Source organism: Indicator indicator, chromosome 2, assembly GCF_027791375.1.
Source record: "Indicator indicator isolate 239-I01 chromosome 2, UM_Iind_1.1, whole genome shotgun sequence".
In the NCBI taxonomy this organism is placed as follows: Eukaryota; Metazoa; Chordata; class Aves; order Piciformes; family Indicatoridae; genus Indicator; species Indicator indicator.
Genome location: NC_072011.1, coordinates 47,524,018 through 47,543,733, shown reverse-complemented (window position 1 = coordinate 47,543,733; position 19,716 = coordinate 47,524,018). Strand labels below are relative to the sequence as shown.

Below are 19,716 nucleotides of genomic sequence, written 5' to 3'. Positions count from 1 at the left end.
CCAAAAAGGGCCAGCAAATCTAAGACACCATGTAACTCCTGAAAACTATGTTTCAAGAGTGCAAACTACAGAAGAAAAGTTGTTTATACAGTGTAAGCTCCGATGGAAGAAACACGGGCAGCAGTGGGAAATAATAGTTAATTGTGAGAAAAGAAATGCAAGCTAAAACATTGAGGGATCAGGTACTTAACTGCAAATGGGAATGTTAACTTCTGAAGACATAATGTAGTGGTAAGTCATACCTAACTAACTTTTAAAACCCTGCATACAGTTAGTTCATGCAATAAAAACATCAACACATCTCCAGTTTCACAATGAAACAGAAACAGAAGAAGGGTTGGTAGCATAAGTATGGAAAGATGCAGGATGGGATCTAGAGCAAACACCTTCTTTGGGCATTTTTTGTGTCATAACTAGAAACAGCAGAACAATAACATTTGAGTGCGTTTGTGTTAAGAAAAAAAAATTCTCACACTTCGCCAAATTAGTTTTATATATATATTATTTCATATGGAAATATTTGTCATTTATATCAATTGCACATTAGCTAAATCTCCTGCAAAGTTCTTAGCTTTTTTTTCCAATATGCTTACACAAAGAAAACCTCTGTAAGCAATTAATCTTTTTAATATGACTTCCTAAAAAGTGTGTCACTCAAAGATCACAAAGAACTATGATTTGCAGATAAGCTTAGAGACATTTAATTCTTGCCAGCCCACACTTGCAAATTATAAGTTTATACCTGAAAAAAGACAAAGCAGTCAAGATCAGAAAGTACATCACAAGCAAAAACTAAGAAGTTGAACACAAAGAGTACAAATTGAAGACTGAGCTTTTAAAGACAAAGCCACAAAACAAAAAGGGTAATCCTAGGTATACAAGCCATTAACAGTCCAGAACAATACACAGCAAAGTTTAAAACTAAAGTGTAATACTACACAATACCATCAATATATACTGGCAGTAGTACTTAGTGAGTTTATTTAGAAAAATATCTCTGCTGACTCATACTAACTGCTACCAAACCTCATCAATTCTTGTACCTGATTTGCAAAACATTAATACAGTATAGCTATTTTTAGCCAAAGGGGTATTAAATGAACAGAACGAACAATGCCTTGTCTCTTTACTTTTGGATTATTAAAAAACAAACTTTCCTGATCTGAATAACCACAGCTACCTGGCAATGTGGTAACTTGGGGATTACTTCCACATCTCCCTTTATAGTTCTACTTTAAAAAAATAACCTCTTATGGACAGCACTGTGTATTAGACATTTTAAAGATATACTGTGTAAGCCAGACAGATAAGATCCCTCTTCAGAGTGCAGAATACAGTAACATGATGTTACTGTATACATATATATGTATATATGGTGTAATATTACGCAATAAAAAAATCCACAATAAGCAAGGCAATATGATAATATTTCTTCAAAGGAACTTGTACTTAATTTTCACAAGACTTATAAATTTCTAAAGACAGAAAGAAAAATGTAAACGTGTGCATTCACAGAAGAATAACATCTCTAAAGCATTTAAAGTCTGTTCATCAAAATATGCAGCAGAGAAAATACAAATACAAAACATAAATGAGAACTCTTTCAACTGATTTCCTTGGTTTAATAAACTGTTATATTGCAGCTGTAAATTTAGCTTTTAATTTGTTTCAGCTGGAAGCAACTTACCTGTTTTACATACTTCATGGAAGATTTTTAGTAGAAGGGTTTTAGGGATGCGGCCCGTTTTTCTGACAGAGTTATCCAGCTTAGTTAAAGCCCAGTCAAACTGCCAGGGCCGCCTGGTTTGAATTTCTGAAATTGCTTCTTCTTTAACACTTCCCTCCTGTTGAGGTGCAACTGTAAGGAACCTTATTTGGTGCATTTGGTTTCTGCTTAAATAAAAACAAACAAATATTGATTAAATTTCTGTGAATCACTTCATAACCCCACTGGTCACACAACATGGCAATTTCTCTAAAACATTCCACATTGATACAAACAAATGAATACATTTCAGTGTCTTTCTACTTTAAAAGATATAGTCAAGTACATTGTCTTGCAGCACCAACTGTTTCACTGAGATTTTCAGTTAGATTCACCTCATGAATTAAATGGTTCAAGTACTATTAAAAAGAAATCCACAAAACCAAAGCAACAAAACCAACAAATCTCCCCCCCCCCCGCCAAAACTAACCAACCAACCAATCCCAAAAAACCCTCCAAGAACAACCCAATTTTTGAAGTCATCCAAGTGCTGTAAAAGCCTATTGACCCATTGCAGCTTCTCACAAGAACTCACACATATTTGAATAATCACCTTAAGAACAATCCTGGCAATCTCTCCCAGAACACAGCAAATCAAGGTAGCACATGCTACCTTTCTTTTCAATTAAAACACACAAACTAATGCAGAGGCACATGTTTTCAACACTTAAAAAAACGACATAATTCCCCATTCTGCAGAATTTACACTAATGGGCATGAAGCAGCCATCCTATGATGCAGCCCAAATATCAGCTTCAGATGTGTTTACATATTTATTTTCTCAAAATAAAGAATGGTAACAAAAAAACAATAAGTGTTATTTCTAGCAAAACAGTAAGAGTTTGCCTGGGGTTTTTTTTAATAACAAGTTGATGAAAAAAAAATTATCATTAGACACAAGCATTTTTGGAAGTCTGCTCTCAATTGTCCTTAACGACTGCATAAAATAAACCAGACTATCCTCCTCCAAAAGCCATACGTGGTGCATGGTAAAAAGTCAATTCAGCCACTTCTGAAATTGCCCTCCCTCATCTCTGCCTCTCAAAACAGCTTCTGAGCTAAAGTTTTGTAGGGGTCACAGTATCACGGTACATTAGGGGCTGGAAGGGACCTCCAGAGATCATCGGGTCCAACCGCCTTGCCAAAGCAGGATCACTTAGGGTAGTCCACACAGGAGTGCATCCAGGTGGGTTTTGAAAGCCTCCAGAGAAGGAGGCTCCACAACCTCTCTGGGCAGCTGTTCCAGTGCTCCATCACCCTCACTGTAAAGAAGTTTCTCCTCATGTTGAGGTGAAATCATCTATGTTCAAGCTTGTACCCATTGTTTGTCGTCTTAGTGCACACCACTGAAAAGAGGTTGATCCCCTCCACCTGACACCCCTCAGATATTTATACACATTGATGAGATCTCCTCTCAGTCTTCTCTTCTCAAGACTGAACAGCCCCAGCGCTCTCAGTCTCTCTTCATAGTGGAGATGCTCAAGTCCCCTAATTATCCTTGTTGCTCTCTGTTGGATTCTCTCCAGCAGGTCTCTGTCTCCTTGAACTGGGAAGCCCAAAACTGGATGCAGTATTCCAGGTGTGGTCTCAACAGGGTAGAGTAGAAGAGTAGAAGAATTTCCCTAGACCTGCTGGACACACTTTTCTTGATGCACCCCAAGATACCATTGGCTCTCTTGGCTACAAGGGCACATTGTCATGGAGAACTTGCTGTCCACTAAGACTCCCAAGTCTTTCTCCATGGAGCTGCCTGTAGTGGTGCCTGTTGTTACTCCTCCCCAGGTGCAGGGCCTTGCATTTGTCCTTATCGAACTTCATGAGGTTTGCCTGCACCCAGCTCTCCAGCCTGTCCAGATCTCACTGCACAGCCTGATGGGGTATGAGACACACCCCCACAGTTTTGTATCATCAGCAAACTTGCTGAGGGTACTCTCAATCCTCCCATCCAGGTTGTTGATAAAGATACTGAACAAAACTGGACCCAGTACTGATTCCTGGGGGACACCACTGGCCACAGGATTCCATGTTGATTCTGTGCCACTGATGACAACTCTCTGAACTCTGTTGTGGAGCCAGTTTTCAATCCACCCCATGGACCAACCCTCTATGCCACATTTCCTGAGCTTTTCTATGAGGATATTATGGGACACAGTATCAAAAGTCTTATTGAAATCAAGGTATGTGACACCCACTCTCTTCCCTCACCTACCCATTTGGTTATGGTTTCATAGAAGGCTATCAGATTAGTCAGGCAGGATCTCCCCTTGGTGAATCCATGTTGGCTACTCCTGATAACTGTCTTGTCTTCCATGTGGTTGGAGATGACCTCCAGGATGAGCTGCTCCATCAACTTTCCAGGGATGAAGGTGAGGCTGACTGGTCTATAGTTGTCTGGGTCCTCCTTCTTGCCTTTTTTGAAGTGATATTTGCTTTCTTCCAGTCATCAGGCACCTCTCCTGTTCTCCATGACTTTTCAAATACAATGGAGAGAGGTTCAGCAACAGCATCAGCCAGCTCTCCAAGTACTCATGGTTGCACTCAATAGGGGCCCATGGATTTGTGTGTCTTCAGCTGGTATAAGAGATCTCTAACCCAGCCCCAAATGACCAATGGAGTGTCCTCTTCCCTCCAGTTCTGTTCCATTGCTTCCAGAGACTAAGGGCTGGTCTTAGGAGGCAAAGAAAGCATTCAGCAATTCTGCTGTCTCTGCATCATCAGTTATTGTATCTCCCGTATCATTCAGTAGTGGGCCTACCTTTTGCCTGCTCTTTATCACTGATGTATTTGAAAAAAAACTCTTGCTCTCTTTCACTGTGCTGGCAAGACTCAGTTCCAAGAGAGCCTTGGCTTTCCTTGTTGTATCTCTACATTTTCTGGTCTATTTTTCTATAATCCTCCCAACTGACCAGACCTTTTTTCCAAATACTGTAAACCTCCTTTTTCTGAGGTTTTTAACAGCTCCTTACTTACCCATGCAAGTTTTTTGCATCCCTTACTTGATTTTTTTTTCCTAAGGGAATACATTTTTCTAGAGCTTGGAGGAGATAACGTTTGAATATTAAACAGCTATCTTGGGCCCCCTTCCCTCTAGAGCCTCAGCCCACTGCATATCTCTAAGTAGAGTCTTGAAGAAGGCAAAGTTATCCCTCTTAAAGTCCAGGGTTGAAATTTTACATATCACCCTGCTTCTTTGTCTGTTGATATTAAACTCTAACATGTCATGGTCACTACAGCCAGAATTACCCCACAACCTTAACATCCACAACCAGTCCTTCTTTGTTCGTTAATACCAGGTCCAGCACTGCATCCTCCTTGTTTGTCAAATACCTGCAGGATGAAGTTGTCACCAGCGCACTGCAGGAACCTTTTGGACTGTTTATGCTTGGCTGTGAGATCTTTCCAACTAATATATCAGGGTGGTACTTGATTTTGAGGCTATGCAAGTGGCACCAGGGCACCTGATCTTGAGGCTACTTCCAGCTGCCTGTAGAAGGCCTTATCAACAGCTTCTTCCTGGTTCAGTGGTCTGTAGTAAACATCCACAACCATATCACACATGTTTGCATGTCCCTTCACTCTTACCCATAAGCTTTCAACGCTTTTATCATCTTTCCCTGGGTTAAGCTCAATGCATTCTAGTTGCTTATTCACATACAGAGCAACTCCACCACCTTGTTTTGTCAATCTGTCCTTCCTGGAAAGTACACAGTCTTCCATAACTACATTCCAGTCGTGCGAGCTGTCCCACCACATCTCTGAAATTGTGACAAGATCATAGGCCTGCAGCTGTACCCATATTTCTAGTTCACCTTGCTAGTTCATCTCTAAACTATTTCACAAAAAGCAGTTGCTGCACTGCTGTTACAGATGCTTCAGGAGTCCTATGCAGTAATAGCTGCACATTTTGTTGAAATGTCAGCCTAAAAGTGAGGAATGCTGGCATTCACAGAAACACAGAACTGTTTAGCTCAGAAAAGTCCAACCACTAATCTATAACTGCCAAGGCACTAAGCAGCACATCAGCTCCAGAGATGGTGACTCTACCACTTCCCTGGACAGCCTTATCCAGTGCTTTACAAACCTTTCAGTGAAGAAATTTTTCCTTATGTGCAAACTCAACCTCAACTGGCACAACTTGAGCCAACTTCTTGTCCTATTGCTTGTTACTTAATCCAAAGTTTCTCCAGAAGGATAGGATGGAAATCAAGAATCAAGAAGGTTGGAAGAGACCTCAAGGATCATCGAGTCCAACCTGTCACCCTACACCTCATGCCTATCTAAACCATGGCACCAAGTGCCACATCCAATCCCCCCTTGAACACCTCCAGGGATGGTGACTCCACCACCTCCCTGGGCAGCACATTCCAATGGCCAACCACTCTCTCTGTGAAGAACTTTCTCCTCACCTCCAGCCTAAACTTCCCCTGGCGCAGCTTGAGACTGTGTCCTCTTGTTCTGGTGCTGGTTGCCTGGGAGAAGAGACCAAACCCCTCCTGGCTACAACCTCCCTTCAGGTAGTTGTAGACAGCAATGAGGTCTCCCCTGAGCCTTCTCTTCTCCAGGCTAAACAGTCCCAGCTCCCTCAGCCTCTCCTCATAGGGCTTGTGCTCAAGGCCTCTCACCAGCCTCGTTGCCCTTCTCTGGACATGCTCCAGCAATTCAACATCTTTCCTAAACTGAGGGGCCCAGAACTGGACACAGTACTCAAGGTATGGCCTAACCTGTGCTGTGTACAGGGGTACAATGACCTCCCTGCTCCTGCTGGCCACACTATTCCTGATGCAGGCCAGGATGCCATTGGCTCTCTTGGCCACCTGGGCACACTGCTGGCTCATGTTCAGGCGCCTGTCGACCAGTACCCCCAGGTCCCTTTCCACCTGGCTGCTCTCCAGCCACTCTGACCCCAGCCTGTAGCTCTGCATGGGGTTGTTGTGGCCAAAGTGCAGCACCCGGCACTTGGACTTGTTGAATGCCATCCTGTTGGACTCTGCCCATCTGTCCAGCCTGTCAAGGTCCCTCTGCAGAGCCCTTCTACCTTCTAACAGGGACATGGTATCAAAGGTTTTACTAAATTCCAAGTAGACAACATTCACAGCTTCTTCCCTATCCACTACCACCCTGTCATAGAAAATCAGGTTAGTTCAAGCAGGATCTGCCTTTCACAAACCCATGCTGACTAGGACTGATCATCTGGTCGTCCTGTACATGCCATGTGACAGCACACAAGATGATCTGCTCCATAGTATTCTTCCACACTGAGGTCAGACTGACAGGCCTATACTTCTTCAGATCCTCTGTGGTGGTTTGAAACTGTCTTTTTAATTTTTCCTTGCAAAATTCAGAACAGAGAAAGTGAAAGAGTGTCAATAAGTCACTATTGGGTGTAAGAAAGCAAAATAACGATTGTTCTAAACACTTCCATTGGATAGATAGAAATGTTTAAGAACTATTACCCAAAACAAAGTAGGCACTCTGCACATTCTGCGTTCTGCAGTGGGGGCAGTTGCTGGGCTGTCTGGCTGCTGTTTCTTCTTCTCTTCTGGCTGAAGATAACACTACTGACCTTGGCAGCTAAGTTAACAACTTTCTGCTTAACTAAACTCTGCTTCTCTGTCCAGGGGGGTCTGGGGGGAAGCTCCTGGGAGAGAGAGAGGCCCCTTTGGGAGGGTCCCCTTGGGGGGAAGCAAAGGGAGATCGGTTGTGCTTTTCTGTTGATTGTATATATTTGTGAATGTTGTGAATTTTGTATATTTGTACATATTCATTGCATTTCATTGTAGATTTTAGACTCTGCTTGTAAATACAGCTTTTCATTTGCTTCCAGACTGAGCTAGCCTGGTTATTGTTGGTGGGGGGGGAATTTCAGCTCACACCAACACACTTTTTTTTTTTTTGTCTTGGCTAGCCAGGTGTTTTGATATGGGAGCCCCAGCATTGGTGGTAGGTGACAAGTCAGCCTTCATTTGCTTCCTAATCTAAGCAGAAATAAATCACAATCGAGCCCCACGTTGGGCACCAAAAATAAAAAGTGTGTGATGTGCATCACACTTGCTAACTTCCAGTTAACTGGGACCTGCCACTGTTCCAGTAGCACGGGAGTGGTGCCTATCAGTGTAGTGGGAAAAACAAGACTGGTGATTTACCATCTGGTTGCTTCTTGTGAACAGGAAGTAGCCGAAAGACCTTCTTCCTTGCTGCTTGAAATCTTGATTTGACAACTAAGCAGGCCAAAAGTTCTGGGAGTTAATTTCTTTAAATAAAACCAGTCTGAAACAGAATCTCTTCTGTAATGGAGCTGTGAACAGAGTTTAGTAGGTGTTTGGCCTTGGAAGGCATTGAAAAAAATATAATCCTTTAACAATGAGGAACATCACTACTATCTGGCATGATCTGTTTCATGAAGGCAAATTTTACACTGCTCAATCTCCTCAAGTTTCCTCCTGAAGAATTATCCAGCAAATTATCTGCATTTTATTTGACTAAGGAAAGGACAAGGAAAAAAGACCTGAAGTAGCAGGGAAAAAAAAAAAAAAAAAAAAAAAGGAGATATCATTATCATCTCCTTCAGTCTCAGTTCTACCTCCTTCCCAGTCATTCCTTTGGGATAGCTAGCATTATATTCAGATCCCTCTGTGAGCTTAACTCACTAACCTAGCACAATATCAATTCAGCCACTTTTACAAAAAAAAAAAAAAAAAAAAAAAAATTACTACTCCAAGAAGTTAGAATAGAAACATCTCCTGGACGTACAAAACCCACCAGAATGAAACACAAAATATGGAGTAAAAATAGGTGGCTAAAACCAGAGGAACTGGGGGGGGTGGGGGGGTGGGAAACAACAAAAAAAACCCAGAAACACCACTTCTGGCAGTAAGCAGCTACTCAGATGGTCACTTGGAAACACTTTCTTATAGTAATGCCATCTCTCACTTAAAAGTATTTTTGTGGGTGCCATTTTTCCTGATCCTTTCATTCCTTTTCCTCTTCTCCTTCTCCCTCATCATATAACCAGACCAGGTACTTTCCATAAACCAGAAATCCTTAGGCTAACTAGAGTAAAATCCAGTGGCAGGTCAAGAAAAACAATTAAGATACTAAATCCAAAGTCCTATTGGGTGCAATAACTAAATGAGATGTCCACAACTTAAACTCTTTAATAACACATAAATAGTAATGTTCAACTATGAAAGCATAAAGATTGCAAATTCTTTCTTTTGTCTTAAAGATACAGATAAGAAAATAAAAAAGTTATTACCCACTCATTAAAAAAAGCTACTTGAAAGCTTTTCAGACTACTTCAAGCCAGGTTCAAAAAAATGCTCTGGAAGCAAGCCTTTGTAATACAGAAATTCATACTTTGATTTCCAATATCAAAGTACAAGTGAACAAAATTTCAGTACTTCGGATTATAATGTCTTTTTCTATTACAACCTGCTGTTTTTCTGTTGTTTTTAAGTATTTTACAAGTTCCTGATTTAGATTTTATACCACAGAGCATACGTGCGTGTAACCACAAACTTATACCTACATTTCTTAGCTTAAATGCCAATCTGTTTTAAGAAAGCCATCAAACATTTTAAAGTTCCAGAGCTTCGCATTCAGGATGATGCTGTTTAAAACTTAAGTTTATAATATTATATTTTACCAGTTGTTACAGTTGCACACTGTAAAGCATTATACTCTTACATGAAGTATTATTTTTATCCACTCACTTAACCTTCTGAAAGATAAGCAGAAGTGGGTAATTCTATTTACAACCCCCCACACACACCCCAGATATTATCAAATTTGGTACTGGCATTTCTGTGAATTTACACTGCTTAAAGGGATTTTATGAAATGGCAACATTAGAGTCTAAGCTCCAGCTTCAAACAGGGAAGAACATTATAAGAGTACAGAACAACCTGAGAAACTCAAGCTTCCACTGCCCTCCACCTAAATTATCATTACCAATCTGAAATATGTCTAGCATCAAGACTCAGGTGTACACTTTTAGCATGATTTAAGACACTGTGTAATACTAAGCCAATGTCATAGCAAATGTCTGTTAAAAATGACTGTGGCTTCAAAAGCTGGATGAAGTTGCAGGTATCTGGTGTCTAAAATTTGGTTCTTTGTGCTACAAATCACCTAAGGACATAAAACTTAGAACTCTCCCCTCCCTCCCCCCCCCCCCCCCCCCCCCATTTCCTAAGAGCTCACTAAGATTTATTTCAGGCAATCAACTGAAGAACAGAAGGACATAACAGATTACATACTTACTGAAAATTGATACTAATGGCACAAACCTCCCTATGACACAGAAAAAGTAGCTCACAAAATGAAGCAGTTATTAATGTATCAGGCATCTTCAACAACTTTGTGTGATTCTTTAATTTTTAAAAGTTGAAAAAGTACTCAATTAAGAGGAATAAAAAAAGAAAAGGCAAAGTTAAAAATCAAGAAGGCCATGTCTGCAGTCAGGAAGTAACAAAACTGCAGCAAGCTTTTTAAATATAATAAAGATTATTTTAGAAAACACATGTACTTCTTAAAATGGAAAAAATTACAGATCATAAACCGTTTAGCTTTCAAACAATGTTAACTGCAACTGTACTACTTCGGTGAGAGCAGAAAAGAACAAGCTAAGTAAATCCTGGAAACTTTAAGATATGTTATATTTAAGAGACATTAATGGACCTTACTCAATCTCCAGTGCTTTGGAATTACCTTCAAAAATTCATGGAAGTTTTCAGAAAACAGACAATTATAATCACTAAAAAATACAGACTGATATACAACTTTGTACCTGACAGGATAATGTATGTGACAAAATAACAGGCAAAACAAGGAGATACAATGTACTTCTAGTTACAAAAATATGGGTGCAGTAGTTGTTTAAAAAAAAAAAAAAATAAAATGTGCTGATCAGGGTTTGTTGCAAAATCAGGCATGTATTTTGTGGGATTCTAAACTGAGCTATCGCTTGACCCAACTGGGACAGGACTGGTACAACCCATGTCCATTCAATAATCTCATTACCAATTTGGCTGAGAGAACAGTTATAAAATTAGACAATTTGTGTATGACACCATAGGGGCAGCAAACTCTAAGAAGAGCCCCAGCCTTCGGAATTATCCTCATTACTAGATGCAACAGTCTGGAATCAACAAAAAGGAAATTCAATACAGACCAAAGAAAGCTGTATGTCTTCGACAAAAAAAAAAAAAAAAAAGGCAAACAAACATGGAAATATAAGATGGTATACAGTAGGCTAGATAACAGTACAACCAAAAATGTACTGAAAATGAGCCACTGATATACATGAAACATCATGGAGCAAAAGAGGAAACTTAAATTCTTTAAGTTTTTACAAATGTCACATAGGTAAAACACAGAATTATTCTGCTTATCATCTGTTTAGTCAGAAAAAAAACCCATCCACAGATGAGTCTGTACTCATCTATTCCATCCTACTCTCCAAGCTGAGAAGCAACTGTACCTAAACCATCAGGCATCACACTGGTAACATTTAACTGGTGTAATATATAGCTGTAATGAAATATTAGAACAGAATACTTGGACAGTTAAACTTCCTCATTTGGAAGCTTGTAAAGTAGTATTAGGAGGAAAAATAACCCACAACAAACAGACAAAATGAAAACAAACAAAAAACCACCCCAAAACCTGAACAAAAATACCACCCAAAAAAAACCCCCCAAAAAACTCTCAAAAACTATAATGCATAACCTTGGTATTTCTGATCAATCCTCAGCGCTAAATGTTGGATTATACACTCTTATACTTTAACCATATTTTTTCATTTATTCTAATTAATTTTATTTAGAATTAAATGCTGTGCTACACCAAAAAATGCATACTTCTCTAACGGCTGTAACAAGTGCCAAGTATTTTTCATCAATTACCTTTAAACAGCATATTAAGATTTTCTCCAGGTGAAATTCTACATTTGGAAGCACATGAAGCTGAACGATAAAATTCAGATCTGTCTGAATTAGCAACCTCATTCTTTGCCAACATGTCCTGTTTACTACACTCCAGAACTTTGTGCCTACCCAGAGCTGCTCAAAAGGATATATGAAGCCCTATAGTGACCTCTCTTCTACACCCACAATCAAAAGACCAGAAGTAGCTTTCCCAAGCCTTTACATAATTGTAGCTTCACACCATTTTCAGCTTTCTCTCTGCAACTGTGAGGATTAAAAATATAGACCTTGTTTACACAGGAAAGATTAACCCATTGTACTCTTGTAATCCCAACACACAACCAATCCCTATTTAGCAGTAACTTTTCACCTCTAATTTAGCTTAGAACATTTGGGAAAGTAGTTGGAGAGTTTAGTGAGTATCTCAGTACAGTTCCAACATACTTACACATTTTCTGTATTTCCAGAGCAGTGCCTTTAACTTTCCTGCTGGAACACATCTTACACACCAGCCTAAGTAAAAACTGTCCCTCTTTCCCAAAACTTGAAAAGTAAGTAGCTCCACTGCTCTCTCTGGCAGCAGGAGAAAGTTTACTTTCTGTAGACCTTGACCAACTCCAACATTACAAATAAACCCAAACCAAACCAAACCAAACCCCACAAAAGCCATCGGAGGGATATTTGCTTCCCTTTGTTGAAGCCACACTAAGGTAGTTGCCATGCTTTTTTGGTACTAAGTATTTCATACTATATGAAATAGTTTTCAAAATACAAGCCATGCTCAAAGTTGAACAACGGTAAACTTAAGAGCTGAAATTCATTCCTGACATAAAAGCAGTACAGACTTAGTACAAGTTAAATTTACTAAGTAGAAGACTAAATGTACCACTTCTGAACACTCAGCAAGATTTACATGACTGCTGAATGGGGGACACCCTAGTCAAGGGGTCTAGTTCTCCTGAATTAGCTATGGTCACCTTCAAAAAAGGACCAAAACATTCATGCCAGTGTACCCTTGTTTCAGTGAAAGAGGGATCCTACAAGGGAGCAAATGTTATGGTTTTTTTCAGATAGACTGAGAAACCTCAAGTTTCTGCCTCAACCTTCTGCCTAAATCATTTGCAAGAAGCAAAGCAGAAAAACTTTGCTTTTGTGCTGTTTCTTACTAAGTCTCTACATATTTTAGGTCAATAAAACACAACTGAACAACAGTAAAGCTTGTGAATCTATACTAGAACAAAGTATTGCTTCAGTATTACGAAAAGCAAATCTACTTCATGTCACTTCCGTTTTAAAGCACATTAACTCTATCATTTTGCTAATCATAGAATTGTTAGAGTTGGAAGGGACCTCAAGGATCATCCTGTTCCAACCCCTCTGCCAAGGGCAGGGACACCTCACACTAGAGCAGGTTGCCCAGTGCCACATCCAGCCTGGCTTTAAAAACCTCCAGGGATGGGGCCTCTATCACCTCCGTGGGCAACCTGTGCCAGTGTCTCACCACCCTCAAGGTGAAAAACTTCTTCCTAACACCCAATCTGAATCTACTAATTTCTGTTTTTGCTCCATTCCCTTTAGTCCTGTCATTACCTGACACCATAAAAAGTCCCTCCCCAGCTTTCTTGTACGCCCCCTTCAGATACTGGAAAGCCACAAGAAGGTCTCCTCAGAACCTTCTCTTCTCCAGACTGAACAGCCCCAACTCTTTCAGTCTGTCCTCATAGGAGAGGTGCTCCAGCCCTCTGATCATCCTCGTGGCCCTTCTCTGGACACGTTCCAGCATGTCCAGATCTTTCTTGTAAGAGGGGCTCCAGAACTGGATGCAGTACTCCAGGTGGGGTCACACCAGAGCGGAGTAGAGGGGGAGAATCACCCCCCTCGACCTGCTGGCTATGCTTCTCTTGATGCAGCCCAGGATATGATTGGCTTATCCATGTCACCAACAAAGATGTTAAACAAGACTGGTCCCAGGACTGATCCCTGAGGGACTCCGCTTGTCACTGGCCTCCACTTGGACATGGATCCATTGACAGCCACTCTTTGGGTGCAGCCATCCAGCCACTTCTTTATCCACTGAATGGTCCATCCATCAAACCCAGACTTTACCTGCTTGGAGGCCAGGGGGTTGTGCAGGACAGTGTCAAAGGCTTTGCTCAGGTCCAGGTAAATGATGTCAGTTGCTTGGCCTTCATCGATTGATGTTGTGACCTTGTCACAGAAGGCCACCAGGTTTGTCAGGCAGGATTTGCCCTTGGTGAAGCCGTGCTGATTGTACCCAATCACTTCTTCATTATTCTTCTGTCTCAGCAGTGCCTCCAGCAGGATCTGCTTTGTGATATTACCAGGCACAGAGGTGAGACTTTCTGGTCCATAGTTCCCTGGGTCATCCGTCTTTCCCTTTTTGAAAATGGGAGTTATGTTTCTCCTCTTCCAGAGGGGACCTTCCCGGACTGCCATGACTTTTGGAATATAATAGAGAGCGGTTTAGCAACCTCATCTGCCAGTTCCCTCAGCATCTCATCGGGTCCCATGGACCTGAACACTTTCAGGTTCCTCAGATGGTCATGAACCTGATCTTCACTCACAATGGGCAGTTCCTTCTTCCGGTCCCTGCCATTCTCTTCTTTTATTCTGGGAGTGTGGCTGGAGCCCTTGCCAGTGAAGACTGAGGTAAAGAAGTCATTGAGAACCTTGGCCTTCTCCATGTCACTTGTCACCAGCTTCCCTGTTTCCTTTCTGAGGGGGCCCACACCTTCCCTACTCTTCTTTTTACCATTAATATACCTATAGAAATGCTTACTGTTCCCCTTATCTCCCTGGCTAGATTTAATTCTAACTGAGCTTTAGCTTTTCTAACCAGGTCTCTTGCTGCTTGGATAGTTTCCTTATATGCCTCCCATTTCAGCTGTCCTTTCTTCCACTCCTTGTAGAGTTTCTTTTTGTGTGACAGCGTGTCCAGGAACTCCTTGCTCATCCAGGCAGGTCTCCTAGCATTCTTTCCTGCTTTCCTCTCTGTGAGTATACTTTGCTCCAGGACACGGAGAAGGTGATCCTTTGGCCAGCAGATCCCTGAAGTGATCAAAATCTGCATGCCTAAAGTTCAGGATTGTAAGCTTAGGATACATCCTCGTAGTTGCCCTTAGGATCTTAAATTCTATTGCTTCATGGTCACTGCAGCCAAGGTTATCCCTGAGCCTCACATTGGTCACCGGCCCTTCTCTATTGGTGAGAACAAGGTCCATAGCACCTTTTCTCCTTGCTTCCTCTACCATTTGGAGGAGGAAGTTGTCATCTATGCATTCCAGGAACATCCTGGAATGCTGGTACCTAGCTGTGCTCTCCCTCCAGCAGATGTCAGGGTGGTTGAAATCCCCCATGAGGACCAGGGCTTGTGAATGCAAAGCCACTTCTATTTGCCTGTGGAGGGCCTCATCTGCTTGGTTCTGCTGGTCAGGTGGCCTGGAGCAGACCCCTACAGTAACATCTCCTTCCCCTGTCTTCCCTTTAATCTTCACCCATATGCTCTCAACCAGCTCATCTTCCTGTCCCTGGTGGAGCTCCACTGATTCCAGCTGCTCCCTGATACAGAGAGCAACATCTCCTCCCCTCCTCCCCTGCCTGTCCTTCCTAAAGAGCTTGTGTCTGTCTATCCCTACATTCCAGTGATGGGAATCATTCCACCAAGTTTCAGTAATAGCCACTATATCATAGCATCTTAGCAGCACAGTGGTCCTTAATTCATCCTGTTTGTTGCCCAAGCTGTGTGCATTTGCATAGAGGCACTTCAGCTGGGCTGGCCTTGTCACCCTCTTAGGTGACTCCCCCTTGATTCCATTGGGGTGTCCCAGTGCTTAGTCCTTGGCCTGCCTCAGGGCAACAAGTTGAGAGCCCTTGCTGGCACTCCATCCCTCTGCCTTTGGTGAGCTGCCCCAATGTTTTTCACAGGCAAGCATGAGACTAGCAACCCATTCCCCCTTTTGATCTAGTTTAAAGCCCTATCAATGAGCCCTGCTAACTTCTGCCCTAAAATCCTTTTCCTCCTCTGGGACAGATGCATGCCATATAACAACACATTCTCTTCTACAGTTTTGTCCACAGATAATGGATTGCTGAGTAGGATGATGAATTGCCAAAGGCAACTTGTTTGATTTTTTTAATTTATGGCTTACACCACCTCTGTATCTGAAGCAAGATCCTTTAAAAGTGCATTATTACTCCCATCTCACCAAGTCTTTACATTGTATTAGAAATGCTGTGTCCAGGGGGAGTAGGGAGGTGATTGTCCTCTTGTACTCAGCTCTGGTGAGGCCACATCTCGAGTACAGTGTTCAGTTTTGGGCACCTCCATACAAGAGGGATGTTGAGGTGCTGGAGCAAGTGCAGAGGAAGGCACCGAAACTGGTGTGAAGGGCCTGGCGAATAAATCTTATGAAGAGCAACTGAAACAGCTGGGATTGTTTAGTTTAGTTTGAGAAAGAGGAGGCTCAGACCTCATTGCTGTCTACAACTACCTGAAAGGACATTGTGGAGAGGCTGGTGCTGGTCTCTTCTCCCAGGTAATTAGTGATAGAACAAGCGGGAACAGCCTCAAGCTGCAACTGAGTAGGTTTAGACTGGATATCAGGAAAAATTTTTTCATGGAAGGAGTGGTCGAGCATGGGGAGATGATTGAGTCACCAACCCTGGATGTATTTAAAGGTCATTTGGATGTGATTCTTGGGGATATGGTTTAGGGGTGAACCTTGTAGAGTAGGGTTATCGGCTGGACTTCGTGATCCCAAGAGTGTTTTCCAACCTGAACATTTCTGTGATTCTGTGACAACTTGAAAACCATTGCATATGGCATACTCTTACTAACCCCATCAGGAATCATTCTGAACAGAACACAGATCCTGCTAAAAGCAGGTTTCTCTACATCTCAGTATATTGTTTTGGGAGATGCTCTTTTTTCTGCAGTCCTGAAAATCTACATTTAAACTCACAGGTAAGAATCTCACACTGTAAAAGTGAGAGCAAAGCCAAAGATATTTTTCAAGACCTGCATGCAGAGATTTCACTTGATTTTTTCCACCAGCTATGTCTTCATGATCTGTGCCTAAGAAGCCTAAATGTTCTCCTTTTCTCAGGACAGATAGGGTGTTAGCTATAGGATGAGTAGCCCAGCACTCACACATCCTGAAGTACAGTTCAGTAATGCAGCTTCAATTATTCAGTATTAAGAACAGTCACCACACAGGGTTCCTCTCTTCTCCTTTTGCTCACGGTCCCACCCTTCTAGAGTTCCTTGGATCCTTAATTGAACCAATAAAAAATTTCCATTTATCAGAAAGCGCTTTCTTTATCTTCAAGCAAATTAAACCAGGTCCAAGGAACACCCTGATTTAGAGCAGGACAAATTGGCCATCAACAGAGGGTGGTCAATATGAGAAGAATGGAGCAATACCCTTCCTCCCAACCCTAACTTCCCTATGGCAGCATGATATAACATCAAACTATAACACAATCACCTACAATATGCAGAATAAAGTCCCTAAAAGAAATTCTGCTATTAATTCAAAATATTTTCTAAACGTTCATCTCTTGAGAGGCTTGTTACAGCATTCTTTTCGGCAAAAAGATCCAGCAAATAATCTGTACTACATAAATTAGCACAGTGCTGAAGTTTGCTGTTGTAGACCTGAAGTTTGTTGCAACGGTCTGTCACCTTCTTCTAATTGCACAGCATGAGAGGAATAACATACAGCTCAGTACATTTCACATCACATAGTAGAGATGCACTGCACAGTAGAAGGAAAATAGAATTCACATCGCACAGTAGAGGGAAACAATAATTTGCTTTAGATCCAATTTGCTATGAAATGCTTCTCAACCATCCAATGCAGTGAGAGATATCCATCTCCTGTCCTAACCCATTTTGGGAAGATGTTTAAATTAAACTTTAGAGCAGTACAATTCTTCCATAAAATCTCTTATTGGAAGTGAACAGTTGCTGTTATGAATCTCTGAAAAAGATAACAAATATGCAGTTTTTCTGCAACCACTATTGCAAAGAAACTTGCAAATCTGCCTCTGAACTAACTGTATTATGTCCAATGCTAAAAGCAACCATACCAAGCACATGTAAAATAGTCATTTCCCCAGTAAGATTACTCCTTGATACTTATTCACCCTTAAACCTGTGGAGTTTTTTCCCCCCACTATTCAAATTAGAATTTCATCAGCATTCTCTGAAATTTACTGCAGCAGACTGCATTCCACTCTGAAAATACCATCTCGAGACCTGAAGATCAAGTCAAAAAGTTGTCCATATGTCAATCTAGTTCTTCAAGAGTGGCCCATTTCCAGAAATTAAGGCTAAGGTAGAAAAACCCCCAACAATTAATAGTTACTTCAGGTAAAAAAAAAAAAAAAAAAAAAAATCACATGAGATCACATGGTTATATGTGCCATTGCAGTTCATAAATGTTACATTTGCTTTATACTTTGGTCCTAGAGCATCACTTCTGTGATTGGATACCTAAACACAAACAGTAAAGTGGCAATAAGACAAAGATTCTGGGTGAAAAATTATTTAGTAATTACATTACTGGAAAGAAAGAATGCACAAATTTAGGTTTGCTGCTCATTCTCAGTAAGTCACAGTTTAGATCAATACCACAGCTCTTTCCTATTCCCTACCCCTCACACAGAATAGTTTGGGTTTGGAAGGGACCTCAAAGATCACATAGTTAACTAAACCTACCCTGGGGTTTCAGCATGATATCCTATATATGATCCCATTTATACTTGAAAAATTATAAAAGAGCATAATATAGTGCAAGAAAAAAGCATCATTTCTGAAGAAAAAAAACACAGTCAAAAAAACAAACCCCAGCTGTCAAAAGTCAAATTATTATCACATAAAGCACTTCTCAATTTCTTTCCAGAAATGAAAAGAAAAGAAGCAGTTAGTCCTTCAAGAAGTCATACACAAATTTTGGTGAATGTAACTCCTCACAACAAACTCATTTAGGAAATTGAGCTGCCAGTTGAGAAAAACTACAATCAGCTCAATTACTACAAAACAGAAAAAATTATTCCTGATTTTCAGCTAACTAAACTTGCAGCTCTGTTAGCAACTGGTACCGCATCCATCACACCAACTTTGGCGTTTAACAATCTCTTACAGTTCAACCATGTCGGTCATGGCAGTCTGGTGAAGTCCCAGCTGGCTAGAAAAGGGGAAATATATAACCACCATCTTCAAAAAGGGAAAAAAAGAAAGACCCCAGAAATTATAAACCAGCTAGTCTCACCTCTGTGTCTGGCAAGATCATGGAGCAGATCTTCCTGAGGACTTTGCTAAGGCATACAGAAAACAAAGAGGTGATTGATGGTAACCAATATGGCTTCACCAAAGGCAAATCACGCCTGACAAACTTGGTAGCTTTCTGTGACAGTTACAGCATCAGTGGATAAGGGAAGAGCAATTCATGCCATCTACTGGGACTTGTGTAAAGCATTTGACACTCTCCTGCACAACATCCTGGTCACCAAATTGGAAAAGGTTCCACCCATTTGAACAGTGGACCACTTGCTGCACAAGGAATTGGCTAGATAGCCACACTCAGAGAGTTGCAGTCGACAGCTTAATGCCCAAATGGGGACCAGTAACAAGTGGTGTCCTTCAGGGGTCTGTACTATGACCAGTGCTGTTTTAACATCTTTGTCAGCAATATGGACAGTGGGATTGAGTGCACCATCATCAAGTCTGCAGATGATACCAAGCTGTGTGGTCTGGCTGGCACACTGGAGGGAAGGGATGCCATCCGAGATGGACTTGGACTGGCTTGAGAGGTGGGCCCAAGTCAACCTCATGAAGTTCAACAGGGCCAAGTACAAGGTCCTTGAGTGACCTTGTCTACTGGAAGGTTTCCCTGCCCCTGGCAGGGGGCTTGGAACTAGATGATCTTTAAGGTCCCTTCCAATCTAAACCATTCTATCAATCTATGAACCACTGAAACCAGCAGAAAACTATTCTTTTTT

At 41.3% G+C, this 19,716-nt stretch overlaps 1 protein-coding gene across 1 annotated transcript in view; it reads right to left on the bottom strand.

Annotated features, from left to right (window-relative positions):
• The window catches only part of LRPPRC (leucine rich pentatricopeptide repeat containing), a 99,138-nt gene extending 80,270 nt beyond the window's left edge, over positions 1–18,868 (bottom strand). Inside the window, exons 1-2 of the mRNA XM_054397067.1 lie at positions 18,858–18,868; positions 1,688–1,893 (exon numbers count right to left, since the gene is read on the bottom strand). Of these exons, the coding sequence (XP_054253042.1) occupies positions 1,688–1,893; positions 18,858–18,868 (217 nt within the window). The remainder of the gene's footprint in view (positions 1–1,687; positions 1,894–18,857) is intronic.
• Between the last annotated feature and the right edge of the window lie 848 nt (positions 18,869–19,716).